The sequence below is a fragment of the Trichogramma pretiosum genome, unplaced genomic scaffold (assembly GCF_000599845.2).
Source record: "Trichogramma pretiosum strain Unisexual culture from Peru unplaced genomic scaffold, Tpre_2.0 scaffold43, whole genome shotgun sequence".
Lineage (NCBI taxonomy): Eukaryota > Metazoa > Arthropoda > Insecta > Hymenoptera > Trichogrammatidae > Trichogramma > Trichogramma pretiosum.
The window spans coordinates 375,255-393,990 of NW_019640864.1; the positions used below are offsets into that span (position 1 = coordinate 375,255).

The 18,736-nt window shown below is 38.1% G+C and overlaps 1 protein-coding gene across 50 annotated transcripts in view; it reads left to right on the plus strand.

Moving 5' to 3' along the window:
* Nucleotides 1–1,355: 1,355 nt before the first annotated feature.
* Nucleotides 1,356–18,736, plus strand: part of LOC106649543 (longitudinals lacking protein, isoforms A/B/D/L) — a 112,718-nt gene continuing 95,337 nt past the window's right edge. For 23 of the 50 annotated variants that reach the window (XM_023457560.1, XM_023457558.1, XM_023457562.1 and 20 more), the window contains exons 1-6: nucleotides 1,357–1,570; nucleotides 2,844–3,035; nucleotides 3,987–4,396; nucleotides 4,480–4,714; nucleotides 4,975–5,149; nucleotides 5,712–5,843. In XM_023457560.1, the coding sequence (XP_023313328.1) occupies nucleotides 2,862–3,035; nucleotides 3,987–4,396; nucleotides 4,480–4,714; nucleotides 4,975–5,149; nucleotides 5,712–5,843 (1,126 nt within the window). In that variant the 5' untranslated portion in view covers nucleotides 1,357–1,570; nucleotides 2,844–2,861. Of the gene's footprint in view, nucleotides 1,571–2,843; nucleotides 3,036–3,986; nucleotides 4,397–4,479; nucleotides 4,715–4,974; nucleotides 5,150–5,711; nucleotides 5,844–13,216; nucleotides 13,696–14,166; nucleotides 14,331–15,751; nucleotides 16,579–16,973; nucleotides 17,411–18,016; nucleotides 18,565–18,736 lie in introns of those variants that run through there. The other 27 variants (XM_023457584.1, XM_023457588.1, XM_023457581.1 and 24 more) reach the window with 7 other exon arrangements.

The window sequence follows — 18,736 nt, forward strand, 5'->3', positions numbered from 1 at the left end:
ATAGCTACTCTTTATGCCTTGTAACATAACGCACCGCGCACCAAAGGCATGATCGGCCCCACGAGCGGCAGCCATGTTCAGCATCAGCAGCATCATCATCATGCGGCAGGCAGAGGCACGAGACCTCGGCGGTCACGATTGATTTTTTCCTCTTTCGCACGCATCGAGCCAGTCCCGGCGGGATGTGTACTTGTGTCCGTGTGCCTCTATGGCGTGCTGCTGCGCCGAAGCGACTTTGCCTTTGGATGAGGACACGGGAGTCGTTGTTTTTCTGTATCGGAAAGTCGAATTTTATATATTGATTGAAAGCACGTCGGGCGCGCATGATCGATAACCTCGCAAGCCGAGTAGCGAGAGAGAAGCACGTACACCCGACCGCGTGTGTTGACGTTTATGTTTCATTATTATTCCTATATATATGTGCGAAATACTATATATACGCGATATACGGCAATGTTTTGGTATTATGTAACCCGTGCTTCCGTGGATATCTATATCTTGTGTAGTATTGTGCCGATGCACACGTCTGTGTGCGTTTATTGATGTGCCGCCAGTATAAAACGTGCGGAACACATTTGACAGTTGCACTATGCTGCCGAGCAAGGAAATCGAATTTTGAACCTATAAATATATCGTCAGCACGTGCGGAGCGCAAGATAAAATTTCTTCCATGCTTTTACGTTTCGTTTCGTTTAGTTCTCGACAGCGCTGAGGCGCACGATTAGAACAAAGAGAGTTCGAGACGAACGAGGCTCCTTTCGTGTACAAACGCGCTCGAAACCATTATAATAGGACGACGATCGTTATTTTTCACAGATGGAATTCGAATCCCCGAGCCCCATTGTTTTTTTTTTTCGAGGTGAAGAATTTTCGTGAAATACGTTCTCCGCTCGTCCTAGCTCGTGTCATTGAGTCTCGGCATAATAATAATTGCGAGCGAAGACGGTTGAAGAAGCTTTTGGCTCGCCCGCCCAAATATCGTTTTAATCCTTTCTCTATCCATAAAGCACGAGCTATACAACGGCAAAGCGGCGGTGAGCCTGCCGCGCGAGAGACCCTCCATTTTCCCGGCAGTTTCCCCCCATCGACCGACGTTCTCCTTTTCTGCTTAATTTTTTTTTACGCTGCCGTCGCTGCTAGGCTTTCTTTACAGCAACTCGGCTCTACATACATACATACATACATGCATGAAGTCTCGCTTATATTCGCGCCGGCGCGAGCGCGCTCACACACGCACACATGCAAACGTCGTACTGCGAATGGTAGTATACTCTCTCCCCTCTCCTCGCGCGCCAACTTGCTTCTCGTACAGGCCGCGTACTCGGCATGAACAGAGTTCGAGCTCGTCGCCGCGTTAGCCGCCATTGTGTGTCCGCTCGGCGTCGAGTGCAGATCGAGAGTAGCGCGAGGCCGCGCGCGTCATTTACGGCCGGCTTGATTTTAAGATTATAATTTCGTATTTTCGGCATACGTATAATAAATAAATAATTCAGAATTTCCACTGTGATCAGCACCGCACGCTCATTGTTTCCGTTTTACTCATAGACTGAAAGTTAATTAATTACTTTAGGTGAGTCTATTAATCCTCATCATTATTTCTCAAAAGAAATTACGTAGATTTGTAGTTTTGTTTTTTTATGTATTAGTTGTGTTTATTTTTAAGAATGCGCAAGTTAGTAGCAGTGGTTGTTTTCGTGAAGTTCTATAAAGTGTTCCAATGCTTGTTACCAGATACGGGCGTTTCCCCCTAGATCGAACATGGTGCCACGACGCACATCGCGTACGCGAATTCATATTTTCTGTTCAAAATCAACTTCATCGATCTGGCTATTTTGAAAAAACTGGTTTTCGCTCAACGATACGTACTACACGATGATCATAACCGAGTACGGTGCGTTGAAACGGCGATTCTAGCCATTTTGGCACGGTGGTGCTTCCAGTTCGGCCATATTGTTGCGGTATTCCAACCGCAAGGCTGTGCTTCTTGCCGTACCGCTACTTCACCTCCCCCATTTTCATTTCGCTTGGCCGCGTGCGCCTGCTTGGCCTGTGCTTCTTCGGACCGGCTATTTGATGAACTTTTCCTTTGTGCAAATGATCTTTTTTGACGATCGCGAGAAACTTGAACATTTTATTGTAGAAATGATACAGCATAGCTCTTCAGCTTGACGGGAATTGACATTTTTTGATAAAAGTTGCATAATATTTTTTCGGATATAAGGATAAGCTTATCTTTTATTTGCTTTTCATTTTGTTTTCTTTTTTGTTTTAAAAACAAATATCGCGTACATCGATAGTATGTTAACCATGCGCAATACCATTGACCTATCCAATTTGAAATGACTGTCACCGGTCTCGATTGAACATTGAACAATTTCTTTATGTATGATTTTTTATTGAAATAGAGTTCGCGTCAGCCACATTATCTGAAATTCTCTTTACAATTGAGAATTTCAGATCTCTTGAATAGCCCCTTTTTTTGCGCAACGTCGCAAAAAACAGCTCGGCGACGAGGCAAGTATCTTGCAACGTTGCCATAGCTTTTCTCTCTTCAACTCGGAGAGTAGACTCTTTACCTCTCCCACTTAATCGTGGCCGAGCGCCAGAGCGCCTGCGCGCCCGTTGTTCTCTCCTTCAAAGCCCCCACCCGTGTCTTTCTTGCTGGCTGCCGGGTCAAAGCAGCAAACAACGCAGAAACAACTCGACTTTGCGTACTTGCGGCCATTTTGGAAGCTTCGTTGCTCTAAATTGGAGCTTTATACCGTAGAGTCGCGCGTTTAAACTTTATAACAAATGACATCGTAGCCAGTGTTGTATAAACCTTTTCGTCTTGTTATTCGCAGATATTATTGGAGTGAAAGATGGACGACGAAACACAATTTTGCCTTAAATGGCATAATCACCAATCAACCCTCATAAGAAATTTCGACACATTATTGGAATCTGGCACATTAGTGGATTGCACGCTGGCGGCGGAGGGGAGATATTTAAAGGCCCACAAAGTCGTCCTCTCCGCCTGTAGTCCATACTTTGAGGTATGTATCGTTAATTTAAGTTCATTTCAATTACATATCTTATCTGTGCATGAATGAGCATAAATGAAATCTTTTACTTTATAATATAGTGGTAGACTCATATAAGTTTGATTCTAATCTGATATAAAATTCCTTGCTCAACCTTTGTTTGCTTCAACATAATACTTGATTCTCATGTTTTAACAATCGAGCTTTTATCATGAAAATTATCTTCTGACCATGATTTCAATCATAAGAACTCGAGTTGCTTGAAATGGCTGCGACATCGCCGCGTCATGAAAATCGCTTGCAATGAGGGAAAAGAGTCAAGTACCCGCTTTGCCCCTCTTTGCAAGCACGCAAACCGGCGTTCTCGCTTGCCTGATCAATAACCCAGGGAAAGCAAGATGGCTGCTTTCCAGGGCAACTTTGCCTGGGCGTGCTTGTGCCTGGGTTCTTTGGAGGGGATACTGCTGTTACTCTTCTCCCCTATTCTCCCCTCTCTTTCTCTCTCTTCATCTCTTTCTTCCTCTTCCTTATGATGCAGCTGCAGTGAACCTTTTGTGAGACCTAACTTGGCAAGATTTCCATGATAGTAAAGCTTTTTATTGCAATCTGTTCCTGTTTTTATAAGATTCAGGTCAAACACTCTATTGCCCAATCTTAAATTTATTACTTATAATTACATACTGCTTATATTTTCCCCAAATGAGTTTGATATGTAGCAATAAGCTATTTTTAATTAATTATGAATTATGTATGCCAGCGTCTAATAGAGTTTGGTGTAGTTTGATATCCTCTCGACTTCGCTTCGCTGGCAGAGTAAATTCATATTATATCCTTCTGCATGAAATCTAATACTTGTGTTTCTGTAGAGCGGAAACGATATGATACAGACTTGAAATTTTTCAAAATTAAATGACCAAAAAATGAAAGGATTATGAAACTTACAATTTTTGTTATGTATTACAGGGTCTCTTGAGTGAACACTACGACAAACACCCAGTTTTCATACTCAAGGATGTAAAGTTTGTAGAATTAAAGGCTATGATGGACTATATGTACAGGGGAGAAGTAAACATTTCCCAAAACCAGTTAACGGCGCTGTTAAAGGCCGCGGAGTCGTTACAAATTAAAGGCCTGTCTGATAGTAAAACAACAGGTTCTTCTAATAACAGTACAGTGGCTGGAAGGGTAGAACCTAAATCAACGGCAACGAGTACATCGAATGCTGTTACGACGGCCGTAGACATTCCACAAGGGTCTTCCGGTCTTACAATTGAGAAGAACAACAAAGTTCCTAGGCAAAGGCTTACACAGACATCAGCAAACATGTCAGAGGGTGGTGCCAGCCCTCAACAAGTCAGGGGTATCTCATCAAGGTAATATTTATTGCTATTTGATTTTAAATTGGATTATTTTACAACTTCAATATCATACTGATTTTTTTCATTCTTTTCAACAGGGAAGGATCAGTTAGCCCCACAAGAAAAAGGCGTGCTCGCAGGCGTAGTCTGGGCAATGATGAATCCAACTCAATGGAAAATCATGAAGCATCTAACTCGAGTGATGTGACAGCAAGTGCGACCGTGATGGCCGCGCCTACTGTTGAAGATAAAAGTCATGCCGAATCCGCGGACCCGATCGGCAGGTCAGCACTCATGCAGCAACTTACCAAATCCAACGACGATATGCTTCAAGTGAGTCAATATCCTACTTCTGATAATTTTAATGATTTATGTATGCCAGCGTCTAATAGAGTTTGGTGAAGTTTAATATCCTCTCTTCTTCGCTTCGCTGGCAGAGTAAATTCATATTATATCCTTCTGCATGAAATCTTATAACTGTGTTTTTGTAGAGCGGAAACGATATGATACAGAATCCTAAAATATATCGTTATAATTAAATTTTTTAGCATATTTTTTAAACTAATTTTACTTTATTTTTTTCAACTTCATAGATGCAAATGGAAAAGCCAGAGCCCACTGAAGACATGATACAGCCAAAGTCTGAATACATGGAAGACCAGGAAAGCGTGGAAGATCTCACGCACCTGGATGATGACATGAACGACCTCAATGAAATGGAACAAGACAACAGCAGAGCAGGCCCAAGTCATGATTCTTCCCATCCTGGTAAGAGTTAATGATATCATCTAAATCTTAAGCTGATCATCTGCAACTTACTAGAAATTGTATCATTCCTTTTTTCACTGCAGTCATCATTTTCTTGATTGAAAAAAATGTTTTATTGAATTTATACATATCAGTGAAAGGTCAAACATTTTTGAAGTCGTACAGAAAGTACACCTCTGCCAAGAATATTCTTCGATTAATTGTAATCTTGGTACCATGTTTCACTTTTTGTAATGACTGATATTCCATTCAAAATATTAAATTTAAACTTCTTGACCAATTAATTTGGATATAAATATTTTTTCGTTTGAGTTAATGATGCTGTAGTGTGAAAGAGTGCGAAGCTTTATCCAGCGTCTAATAAAAGCTTGGCTTTTTTACAACCTGGCTTTTGCGTCCGCTGGGATAGTAAAATTCGTACATGTCTTCTGCAAGATTGACTGTACAATTTTGCAAAGATTCTTTCTACGAAATAGATACATTAAAAACTGATTTCGGTTCTATCAACACACCAAGATGAAATGAATTTGAGTTTATGAATGCCTTTTATCTGTTTACGTAGGTCTCGCGTCGTGGCACATAACAAGTGATAGAAGCAATGCAGGCGTTGGCGCAGCAGGTGGAGCTCAGGGAGCTGATGATGCTGTTTTCATGAATGCCCACGAAACAAACGCTGCACAACGGGACTCACAAGGTAGGCAAAGTCACGCCATTATTATCACCTGGAACAATCCTGTGTTCGATTATCGTTGCCTTGCAATGAGTATGAAACATTTTCTCTGCAACATTTTAAAGTTCTATTTTAATGGAGAAGCCATTCAATTTAAATAATGAGAAAACCATTGCAGCCGATACTGAACTGGTTTGGTCCAAGTTGAACTAAACTGTTGGAACAGTGTGGTATAATAATCAAATTACGTCAGAATCAATCTCTTAAGTGTAGCCGAGTCTCTGACACAATTTCAAATCATCTATTCGTTCTAAAAAAATCTCTTCACTATCATATTATTATTTTATGTGTAACATTGCGCGTATAATTTTGCTAATTTTTTTTTTGTTTTTATTTAAAAAGAATTGATTTTAGCAAATTCAATGTACCCATCTCCTCTATCGTTATTCTTCGTGACATATATTTTTATTTATTGCATTTATGTTTTATTTTTTTTATTATTTGTTATCTCTCTCTCTCCGTACATGCACTAGATCAGCAACCTCTCAAGGCAAAAATCGTCAAATGACCCAACAATTTTTCGCGTGCCCCGTTTATTTTCTAGGAAAACTTGAGAGCAACGAACTCGAGTGAACTCGTTCGTATGCTTACGCAAATTTTCTAATCTTGCTACGATGCGCTGAAGTTAACATCAACGAAGAAAATACGAACATTATGAAAAATGATGCTATCAAGAATACTGCGAGGTCGTGATATTTTTTACTACCGTATGTTCGTTGAAGAATCTCAGATAAACCTCAATCATGTTTCCTTTTTTTCTTTTTATCGCATTTGAGTTTTTTGAAAGATGTTTCATCAAATGGGACTTCATTCATCGTACTTGACTGCGTTGAAAACTAAAGAAGTCTACATGCATTGAGTTTGCTTGAAGAGCTTAAACGTGAGTCGTAACCCAATCATTTCGTCGTTCCCCCAAGCTAAAATACCTCGGCTAACAAATTGAACTGGTATTCGTATGTGCTCGGCGTTCCCCTCAATATCGGTCCACAACTGCCAGTACGAATATCTGTAACTGCCGGCAGCTGTGGAGGGAACGTGTTTTTTATTACTCTATTCTTTTCGAGACCACAGACGCTCTCGGAACTAACAATTACATTCGTGTTTAGTTCTGAGAATGCAGGCCTCTTACAAAAAAAACGAGCTTTAAAACCAACACAATTTTCATTTGATTATATTACACGTTTCCAAGAGGAGAGCGCGCGTTTAGAGAGATGGTTGCCTTTTTTACGAGGTCGCTGCTTCTACGACGTGGGATCATCAAGGTAATTTGCTGAGAGAGAGAGAGAGGCGAACTTTTTCATCAATGCCAGCGCGATGAAATTTTCTCCTTGGTTTTTTTAGCGAACCGCTCTCAGGTCTTTGAGGAGAGGCTCTGCGAGCGTTGTTTTAACGTGTATTTTTTTTAATCGTATAAAATAATTTTTTCCAAATATGATTTTGGGTGCTCGCATTGATGGCGGAGGTCGTTCTGTCACCGCCAAAGATTCGGCCACCTTGAGAGAGCGAATTACATTCTCTATTACGTTCACGAATTTTATTGCTCTCGTTATTTTATTTTTTAATTTTTTTTTTAATTGAGTCTTTATTCTTATACGACGCACTAATGCGATCGCGATTTGGATATTGGAATTAATTTTCTCTTGACATTTGTTGACACTAAGAAGATTGTACCACGCTGTTACGCAGTCATTCTCTGAATACAATATTTTTATGTTCCGAAGCCAATGCAGATCCGACGCGTCGAAAAGCATTATTGTGTGACAATCGTAGCGTACAATTTATAAGCTTCTCAATTGTACGTTATGCACATTGTTGCCTTCTCGTCGTATCTTCTGCGGCTTCGACTTATGAATCCCCCTTTCTAAATATCCCACGAGTTTTTTTTCTCGCTAAACCAATTTACTATTAATTCATTGCCGAAAATCGAAGGAAATAGAAAGCATTTGAATTTGATCGATTCACTTCATGTTCGTATAGTGGATGGGCTGGAAAAAAAGCTCCTGACGATATGAGTAACGTATCACCGTCAGGAACTGTACAACTTCGTTACCTTTTATTTTTGTCAGTATGAGATCCAATGCGAAACCGAAAGTCTCGCGTTTAACAAAAACAGGATTTTTCTCAGGCTCTCTCGCACGAGAAAGAGGCGAAACTTGCGCTGCAAAATCTTATGCTACAAGGCCAAGTGGTGGTCTGTCGGGCTTCCCTCTTGCACGCGAACGAGTCTCACTCGTTCATCCTTTTTATTTCTCTTACCCTTTTTCTTGTTGAACCCCCTTTGTTTCCTAGTTTTTTTCTTATATCCTCTTACAAGCGCTCTTTTCATTCTCGCAAGTGCGGAATTGTCCGTAGAGAAACCTGTTTTTTGTGCGTCTTTCGGCTTTCAAATCGCTTTCTCAATTATATGTACGTAAATATTCAAGCCATGCCTCGAAGTTCGCTGCTCCCCAAGTGATACGTTGCTTTACTCCAGTTATTTAAAAGAAACAAAATACTAAAAGTACCTAAGTAATTAACCCACAAAATTTTGCAAAAGCATAATATTTTTTTATTCAAAAAATAGTTGTGCTATTTTGCGTAATTTTACTCGTTCTCTGCATGCTATTGCTTCCTTTCGGTAGTTGTTTTATTATCTTACACTCTCTAACTCACATTCTTTATCTCGTTTGCTCGTACATAGACTTCTCAAATTGATGCTTCTCATTCATAAAATAATTCACTCGGCTGGATCGCTTATTCTACTGGGATGAATTGAGATCCAGTGGCAATTATTATGTAGTAGTCGAGCAGATGAGAAGCGACTTACTTTTTTTTACTAACCACGTGTAATATACATTTTCGCTTATTTGTTCTTAACGCATACATTTATTTTATAAAAACAATTTTTTATGAATATAAGTAATTATTTATATTATATATAAATATTCACATACCATATATAATATATTGATATTTATGCATTTGAATATTATTTTGAGATTGGTGGTTGTGCAGTGCAATGCGATTTATCGTGTGTGCTAGTGCATTTACGCGTATAATATCGATCTGCTGCACAACTCTCCTTTCTTTTTTATTATAAGTATTAGGATTTTTTTTATTTATATATACATGATACATGTACATCTTCGTTTAATAATGTGAACATATGTTGATTGTCTGCGACGTATAAAAACATCGAGTTTACATTGTAGCATGAAAACTCACTTACGATGATTTATTGTAATTTCGTCGAACAATTGTATCGTAATGCTCATCGTGCAAATCTTCATTGTTAATGTTTATGCTCATTAATCATGAAACATTTATACATAACAATTCAAATGTTTATATTTTATAAACTTTTGTATCAGTGTTTAGCACACCTCAAGAATGCTCGACATTTTCAAGACATGACGTTTAGGGTGCTCGAGGGGTCGTTTACAGTTCGAGCGATTTCTCGACTGGAAACGATCAGTCGGCAAGTTTCTTGAGAATTTAGTTTCGCGCTATTACGCTCTCCTTCACTGCGATCGATCGACCGAGATTTGCCGACTAAAAAACGCGATTAAATTACTCCGAAGCGATGCGAGGTCTGGGCATTTGTTCGATGTCCAGCCCTTTTGAATTGCTTCTTTTGCTCGTCGCGATCATCGTGTCGTGTTACATCCCTCGTTTCAGATTGCTTGTGGCTCGAAGTATTCGAGGTTCGTCCGACTTTTTCGGCGAGACTTGATACTTGGAGGAAAAAATCACTAAGCTCTGAAATTTCGGTAGTGAAAAAGATGCAGCCAAATACCCAGTTCCTGTCCAGACGCTGCTCAGAGACGAGAGATCACCCGGGTTTTCTAATATCGCCTTTTGCGGTTTTAGGAATCAAGCAACCCGATATCATCGTAGAAGTTCAATTGGCTGGCCAAACGGAATCGCAAGTATAAACTGCAAAATCAAATTTTGCAAAAGGTGAATATAACTTTTTTTTTTAATATTCATCAATTAGTGTTACGACGCGATGGTTGTATTTGAAGGCAAATGGTTCAAATACAATCTGTTGAATGCGTTGCACTTTTTGGAACTATATACATATACACCATTATATATACAATATTTCACATAACTATTTCATGTAAATTATGCATATTTTTTGCAATTCACTTTGCAAAAATCCCCTCGAACGTCATTCAATGAAGTTTTTATAAAATCTTATTACATATCACATTATTTATCCCCAAAATAATGTTTTATGAAATCACGATTTTCAACAAAAACTTCTTTAAATGTCGGCCTTAGTGCAATGGTAGCAAATTTCAAAAAGATAATAGACCCTTTTTGAAATTTTCGAAATTGTTGCATTAACAATTTTTTTATAGACAAAAATCGATTTGTATAACTATCATTAAACTTCAATTAGTTTGTGAACCTTTTTGTTCACTGCTATGTGCTGTTTATTAGAAGTATGCAAATCGAATATTTTTTTCTCTTTTATTTAGAAGAACATCGTCATCGCTGGTAGTGACTTGATTGAATTCTAAGTTTCAGACTTAGTAAACGGTCAAGTTATCTTCTCGTTCAAGATTGATTTCGTGTTATTTTTCACAATATTTCTGAGCTCTTGGTTTCTTTTAACAACTTTCTTTGATAATGGAAACTCGACCTCATTCAAATTGCGAAAATCCAATCTATTATTCACTTCATACATATATTTTAATATTTTATTATTATGTTCAATGAGTTATGTTTTGTAGAAAAAGACTTCTGCAATTCATTGCTTATATTATGCCTTTAGATTTAATGATGTTGAGTTTTACTCTTCATTATTAATTCTGACAACTAAATAGTTTTTGGATTCAGATTTTGTAAACTTTTAGTTTGCAAATTGTGAATTTGAAAATCTTGCTTTTCTTCCTTTAGGACTAGGATGAATCATCAATGTTGGAAGATTTTCATTTTGAAGATTTTCTGACAACTCCGTATCCGTTTTCGCGTGTTAAATGTTGATGATATTTGCTTTTTTTTAAAAGCAAATTATTATCAACATCGCGTTCGGTTAAGCGGTCCGAAAGGATCTCTTGCCTTTTGTAAGAGAGACCGACTAGGAAGCAATCGGGAGTGATCTACTGAGAGCTGAGCCACAGAAAAACGGAGCATCTTTGGTATTGTACGATTGTCTTCATAGTTAAGTATGGTAAAGTATAAAGGTAAAATTCCAAATTGGTAAGATGTAAAAGGTAAAAATTTTGATACTGTTAATAACAGTAAAAAAAAGACTAATAACTACAAGTAGTATACAATGAAAGATCTGAGTTATAGGGCAGTATGTTGTGACTTAGCACTAAGTAGTAAGAAGGAACGTTTGCATCAAGAGGTTCTGGATGAAAATGATGGGATTATTAATATCTAGATTAGGCAGGATGTGTGTGTGTGAGTAATCTTAATTTACGATATTCGTAATATAAGTTGAGATAGGAAAAATTGACAATACAGTTATTATTGGTGTGTTAGGTGCAATAATAATAGTAGTTATATAAGTATGATTAATTTAGGAGTGATAAAGCGATGTTATATAACAAAAATGAGAAAAAATGGGTAAATTTATAAGAAAAATAGGTAGGACATTGTGTGACAAGTTTAAAAATGTAGGTAGGAAATTGTGTGATAAGTTGAAAATAATAGGTATAATAGAATAAGTTGAAAATAATAGGTATAATAGAATCGTGTGATAACTAGTTATAAGTATTAGAATATAAAGAGAAATTATCAGGTTGTGTATGATACTAGTTTGTAAGAAGAGTAAGATGGAATGACTTCATGGTAACGTTCTTGTCCCTTTATGAATATAACCTTGAAAAATATATTTTTTTAAATTTTTTTACAGGTATTATCGATCTTTTTATATTCATATATGCATATATCCTCATTCATACATTCATAATATCATGCATCATCTTCATCATTTTCATACTCCTTACTCACTCCAAATTGACCATACATTATATCTAATATATAATTTGCAAAAAATAATGCCTTACTCCACAGGTGAATGTACGTGGAGGTACGACGAAAAGTTCAAGAAATAGTAAAAATTGTTAAGACAAGTAACTTCAAGCTCCATAATGAAAAAAACTGGACATACAATTATATAAAAGCAATTAACTAAGACAACGTTAACAGCTTGTGTAAAATGGTAATACTTATGTACAATCGTAAGTAATCAGTTTGACGTGTTGTATCGGCACGTTAAACAACTTTATTTTTATTATATAAATCATTAACATGATATTCGTTTGTTGTAAGAATTACTCGAATGCACGATGATGATTAATTTTCGCGTCAATGTTAATAAATGAATAGCCAATTGTTTCGTTATTTTTTTTACAATCAATTGGCTATTCAAGTATGCATACGAACTCATTTTCTAGCACATGTTCTTACACGGCGAATAGTAATGTTTTCATATTTACACTCATATACCAATGACGACATATATAAACCATTTCACTATTGATTATATTGATAATACTACTTTTGAGTTAAATTTTTTTTTTTACTTTTTTTTTTATTTGGAAAAAAACAAAAAGTTTGAAACAATTTTTTATGATTTACGCTTCGGCAGTTTGTGTTGATATTAAAAAGCGATTGTCAAGTAGTCAATTTTAAAGAATTGTTTCTGTTATTATAATTTGAATTTACATGAGTATTGTTTACCATCGTCGAATCAAGATATATCTTTCTGCTTCCTTCGTTTTTCGTCGTGTGTGAATGCTGTGTGATAGCACTGAATGCTTTTCTAATACGTCCTTATCACCAAAAACGACGCTCACGTCGAGCGATTCGATCGAATTGTATGCATCAGTCGTTGTATTCTCATGGCGCCGAGAAGTCAGCGATTCGCGTTCAATTTCGATTGATATCGTTCGCTTGTTGCAAGTTACCTCTATAACGATTGTTGTCAGCCTGACGGTGAATTTATTACTTGTTGCTATGAACCGTTCGAATTCCGTTGACCATTGGATCTTTGTTGATGTTTAAATCTTCGAAAATCGCATTGGCCTTGTTACTCATGATATCGTGCGGTTCAGATTTAATCGCGTGTTGCTGTTTTATGATAAATCTCGTTGCGGTCCCGCAGAGATTTTCATACGGCAGTTACCCAGCGATAAGTTCTAATCACGCGATCATCATAACTGTTCAGTGAGTCGACTAAAACTTCCCATAGCTTTCGAGCCATTTGAATCTTTAGCAACTCATACGCCACACGTAAGACTTTGATCGTCGGTCGAGCAACAATTTTACTCACAATTCAACTCTCTCTACGTGTATGAATGTAAAAACGAATGTCTGACTGTTGCTTTATCTCTCAGTTGTGTCGCACAATTCGTCGCCGAACGGCGGCTATTCTTGCAACCGCTGCGGACGCCAATATCAAGTCTCGTCGACCCTCGTACGCCATTTGCGCTACGAGTGTGGAGTCAACAAAAAGTTCGTCTGCAACACATGCTACAAGCGATTCGCTCGGCTTGACCTCATGAGGTCTCATCAAAGAAACACTGGCCACGAACTATATCCCTATTTGCGTTGTCGTTATGATAGAGTAAATTAGAGTCACGTTTAATTCAAATTGAATTTTTTATTTTTTTTCTTAAATTGTTGCATCTAGTCTGTCAAAAACTATTTAATCTTTTCATTCATACTTCATTATTGTTGGATTTTTTTTTTAAATTGCTAAATTCAGACTGTCGCGACCCCACCCTGGCACGTTCATTCATCATCAAGGAGAAGCACAATATTTTTCTATAATAAATATTAAAATTCAATAAAAACGAAGTTCAAAACAAATATACATGAATCTTATGATTTGAAAAACCGTGTTCCCATGTCCATATCCTTTGTCCTCCACTATCATCGTATGAATTAATCTCACAGATTCAGTTTATTGGATTTCTTACAACTTAATTTCGGAGTAAATTAATCAATAGCTTTGTTCGGCTCGATTAAATGGGCTCTAAATACTAACTTATGTTTCAAAATAATATTCGGAGTATAATCATGAACGGTTCAAAAATTTTTTTCTTGATTGTCGTTTTAGTAAATTTGCAAAAATTACTTTTATTTTATTAGAAATTGAATTTATCTGCGAAAGATACTTTATTTTTATTAGTTTTTCAATTAATTTTCATGAATCAGTCGCTGCATGTCACAATTCTTAACAACGAATCAAATAAAATTATTCATTGCATGCTAAAAATTTTTGAACAAATTTACTGTCAGAATTAACGTATTCTACCTCTGATACGAAATATTGAATACACAGCAATATACTTGCCGATGGCTGCCTACAAGAAGCTCACCTGTCCTAGCTGTGGACGAGGATATAAATATAGGAGCGGTTTGATAAGACACGTACTGGACTGTCTGTCTGACACCGAAAAGAGGAATCTCGATCTATGGAAGTGGAAGTGATAATCCTCGTAATATCATGGTCATTCTGAAATACAACATGAAGGATCTACGATAATTTTCATACACAAATGTACATAATTTTATTGATAACTCGTTCTGCTTTGTAAGAAAAAGACGAAAATTAATCGTCAGTGAGATTTTCGTGTTGATTGCCATTGATATATCATTACTATTATCTTATGGGGGTCGAACCGAGCCAACTAGATTGTATGTGAACATTGATCGTTCATGATGAAAATGAACGGCGCTACTATGTCAAACACACATGTTGATGTTAATAAAAGAAAAAACGATTCAATTAACGAATTTTCTGAGTTCAACCCTACTTGATATTTGTGTGGTTAAATTTTTCAGTGTATGTAAGGTGTCATCGATTCTGCATGTTCTGTTTTGACAAAATTAACATTACCATTCTCGCTGGGTTCGATAACATTTCGCTCCGATCACTAATTGGGTTTTTTTTTTATTAAAAGAATGACATTTTGTTTTACACATTCAATTAAATTATAATAGACGCGGATGCATCTTTCAGTTTGGGTTGTAGAATAATTCATTAACGTGATCATATTGATGAAGTTTTACGGGCTGTACGTTATATTTTACCGGAGCTCCAGCATGTGAATAACACCTTTTCTCGACGTAAGTGCAAAAAAGCTTTTCTGATCGCGTATCGACACTTTTTTCCGAACGTACTGCTACCACGATGAACGAGGTAAAATTGGTCGTGATCGATAATCTCTAGCATTGGAATATTTTCTAGCCACCCTGGACATAGACCTCTCTCATACGTACGTATCGGCTACGCGGCAAAAGAGCCGGTTGAGAAGGCTCAAGTGCACAAAGCAGCTAACGCGCGGTATGTATGTATATCGGCTTTCCATGAGAAATACGGCAACCTCGCGCGCGAGTTTTATTTTTGCCATGATCGATCGGCCAGACCGAGCCGACACTGTTGCCAAGCGCTCTACATCTCGTGCAACGGAGCACGTAGCACGCGTTTAATTCTCGCGAGCGAGCGAATTCGCATTCGGCTCGTGAAACGCTCGTTCGTCGTCGTGCAGCGGTGTGCACAGCTTGTCCGCTAAAACTCTCGGCTCGCTAGATGGCGCGCAACTGTCGTCGTATCGCCGATACTACATTCGCGAGTCGCTCAGGGCACACACGTTCGTTGCATTGGCTTGATCGAATCGTATTCACGCTGAACCGGCGCGCGCTCGTCAGAAGCTTTGCCGCGATCGATCGATCATCATTGCGATCGCGACAAATTAACTAACTAATTTTTTTTTTACGCTTGTCAACAAACAAAAATTGGGTGGTACGCTATAGGCCAGCAAAACAGAGAGGACAACAAAAAAAAACCAATGACTCCCGCAAAGCACAAAATAATGAGACAAACTGAAAGAAACAATGCCTCTCCGTGTTGTGATTGTTCACAGCGAGCTCGACGAGCCCCAGCAGGCGCAGCGTCGGCGGTGGCAACGGGGCCGGTCAAGACTCGGACGCCGGGGACCAGTTGCGCTTTCGCTGCCTCATGTGCGGTCGCTGCTACAGGTCGCGGTCCTCGCTCACTCGCCACTCGCGCTACGAGTGCGGCTGCCTCGGGGCGCGCTACACCTTCGCCTGCACGCTCTGCGGCAAGCTCTTCTGCCGGCCGGACCATCTCAAACAGCACATTCTCAATATTCACGGCACCATTTGCAAATGATTCTCGTTGTTGTTCTTTTTATTGTTATTATTATTATTTTTTTTTGTACAGCACGCCCAGCACTTGTTGCACACAGAGCACAACTCTTATCTCTCGCGCCGTAACTACTTCAGACCAAAGATTAATATTTTGTACATACACGAGGATTATGCTGATTAAAAGTACAATGAGCAATACACTGACGTAGTTATGAACATCAAAGATCTAATATTATAATGTTAATTTAATACGTAACGCACAAATAATTTGTGATAACTCGGTTGTTGAATAATGAATATTTCGTTGATTTTTCATTGCCTAGCATTTATCGACATTATCGTGTATGAACTTACTCTCTAAGGCAGATGTTACTTGCTGTTTGCGTATTTACCTAATGTACTTGACAACGAAGTAAGTTTTGTGATTTCGTAATGACAATAATTGATTGACTGAGTCAATCCAGTTATGGGGTATAAAGTTGATTGATTTAATTTATTTTTAATGCAGCCATCGAAACTGACATGTTAACCAATTGTAATGGTGTTGAATTTAATAAAAATATGTTGCCAATAAGATTCATCGATTTTCTGAAAAATTCTGACTCATAAAACACGCCTCCAATATTTGCCAATTCCAATTACTCCTGTGCAAGAAAATACATCATTTGTAAAAAATTAATCGAATCAAGACGTCGAAATGGACAGTCACTCACGGTATGTTGTTGTAGCCTATGATATAGCCTAAACATTGACTGCTTTCTGTATTTGGTAAACGGTTAGATACGTGTTGCTCACCGCAGGCCTCTACGACTCTTACTTTGTTATAAATCTCCACACTTGGCTAACCAATGCGCGCACCTATCTATCTTTAACGTCTTGAAACATATTTTTATTTTAACGAAAAAAAAACTTGTTCATCTCGAGCTCTTTTCGTTACTGACACGTGGCTTTTCCTCGTTCTGCTTTCTTTTACAGAGGGTGATGGAAAAATCATGCCCTGCCTCATAACCGAGCGCCGTAGTCTGGCGCTCAATCCCAACCGGACCTATTATCCCGGCCAGATGTCGTTGTTGAACGCCAAGAACGGCATACCCGCGGGTATCAGGCCGGAAAATTATCAGCCCTACACGCGACCCAGAAATTTCAAGTGCATCATGTGCGAGGCGTCCTTCGGTATACAAAAAGAGCTCAACTATCACGTCAGGCACAATTGCGGCAGGTGTCATCAGTGCGGCGTCTGCTTCATCACGTACAGAAGTTTGCAGACCGCCAAAGTGCACTTTAAAAAGCGTCATCCCGATGTGCAGGAGATGCGGATTTTCAGCCTGCCCGCGAGCTTGAATCTCGAATTGAACAAAACGAACAACGCGAGAGGTGTCAAGCTCGACTCGTGTTGATTCGTCAACTTCGAATTTTTTTTACGCGACGAGCTCAATCTATTTATTTTCCATAACTAAGAATCAAGCTTTACACATTTATTTTTAAACTTATCGTTGTTCGAAGATCAAATAGAGTTGAGATTTTATAAATGTAATTATTTAATTTATGCCAAGTATTTTATTATACTTTCGTTGTATTGTTTTATTTTTTTATAATATGTACAAACTTGAAAGTTAACCTTTTGTAGATAATAAATTGTTACTCAAATGAAGACCTGGAATTTTACATTATTTGCATACTTTTCATGCTTTTTTCATATTTTTATTTTCTACTTTCTACATTAATTTCCAGTACTTGAAATAAAATCATTTTTTTCTGCCTATCCTTTTTCGCAAATTCAGTCAAAAGAAGTGAAGAATAGAGCGGTAAGTGTTACCAATAGCTCATCAGTCGAACTCATCTCTAGTACTGCATTTTTTTTCCTGCACACGAAGTCATCTCTTTGTTCGTCATTCATTATACCGTTCTAAAACCAACAACATTTTTGCATCTAACTTACTCCGATACGTTTTTTTTTTTTTTTAATTTTTGGACTTTTGGTTTCTGACGATGGACCGTTTTTATTTTTATGATTTCAGGATTTTACTACGAGCCGACCTCGCCGCCGCCCATGTCGTATTTCGTGCCCGCTGCTGTTGCGCTGTCAACAGCGACGCATGTCCCGCGCCCTTATCCACGTTTCCCGTGTCCTCGCTGCGGTCACAGCTACAAAAATTATAGCGACATGCGAAAGCACTACAAGTATCATTGCGGCCGGGCGCCTCGCTGGGGCTGTCCGCACTGCTCGAAAATCTCGAAAATATCGTCCAACATGTACGCCCATATTAGGAGCGTGCATAAAAACATGGAGGTCTACGTGATAGATTTGTACAAAAATCCGAGAATCGAAGACTCATCGTGATCCACAATAATTAAAAGTAAATAAATGTAATTAGAAATATTTTTGGTTTGAATTTTATGTAAATAGTGTTGAGAACGCGAAGCGAAATTCAAATGGAAAGCTTCACTTCGTTATTCTTCGTACCGTTAAATTTATGAATACATAGTGGCACAGAAAATTGTATACTTCAAGATGTTTTTAAATGTTTTGTAAATAAAAACTTCTTCAACGATAGGACAATTTTAATTTAATAGTTTTATTATCTACCAAAAATCCAACAAACATCTCTAAAGTTTAGGGTGATTTGCATCATAACATTAGATGTATTGGGCCCCAGAAACCAGTATCACTCTTGTTGACTCTCTGAGTTCTTTTACATCCCAACACATATGCCTTGCATTCTACAATTTCTTCTTCA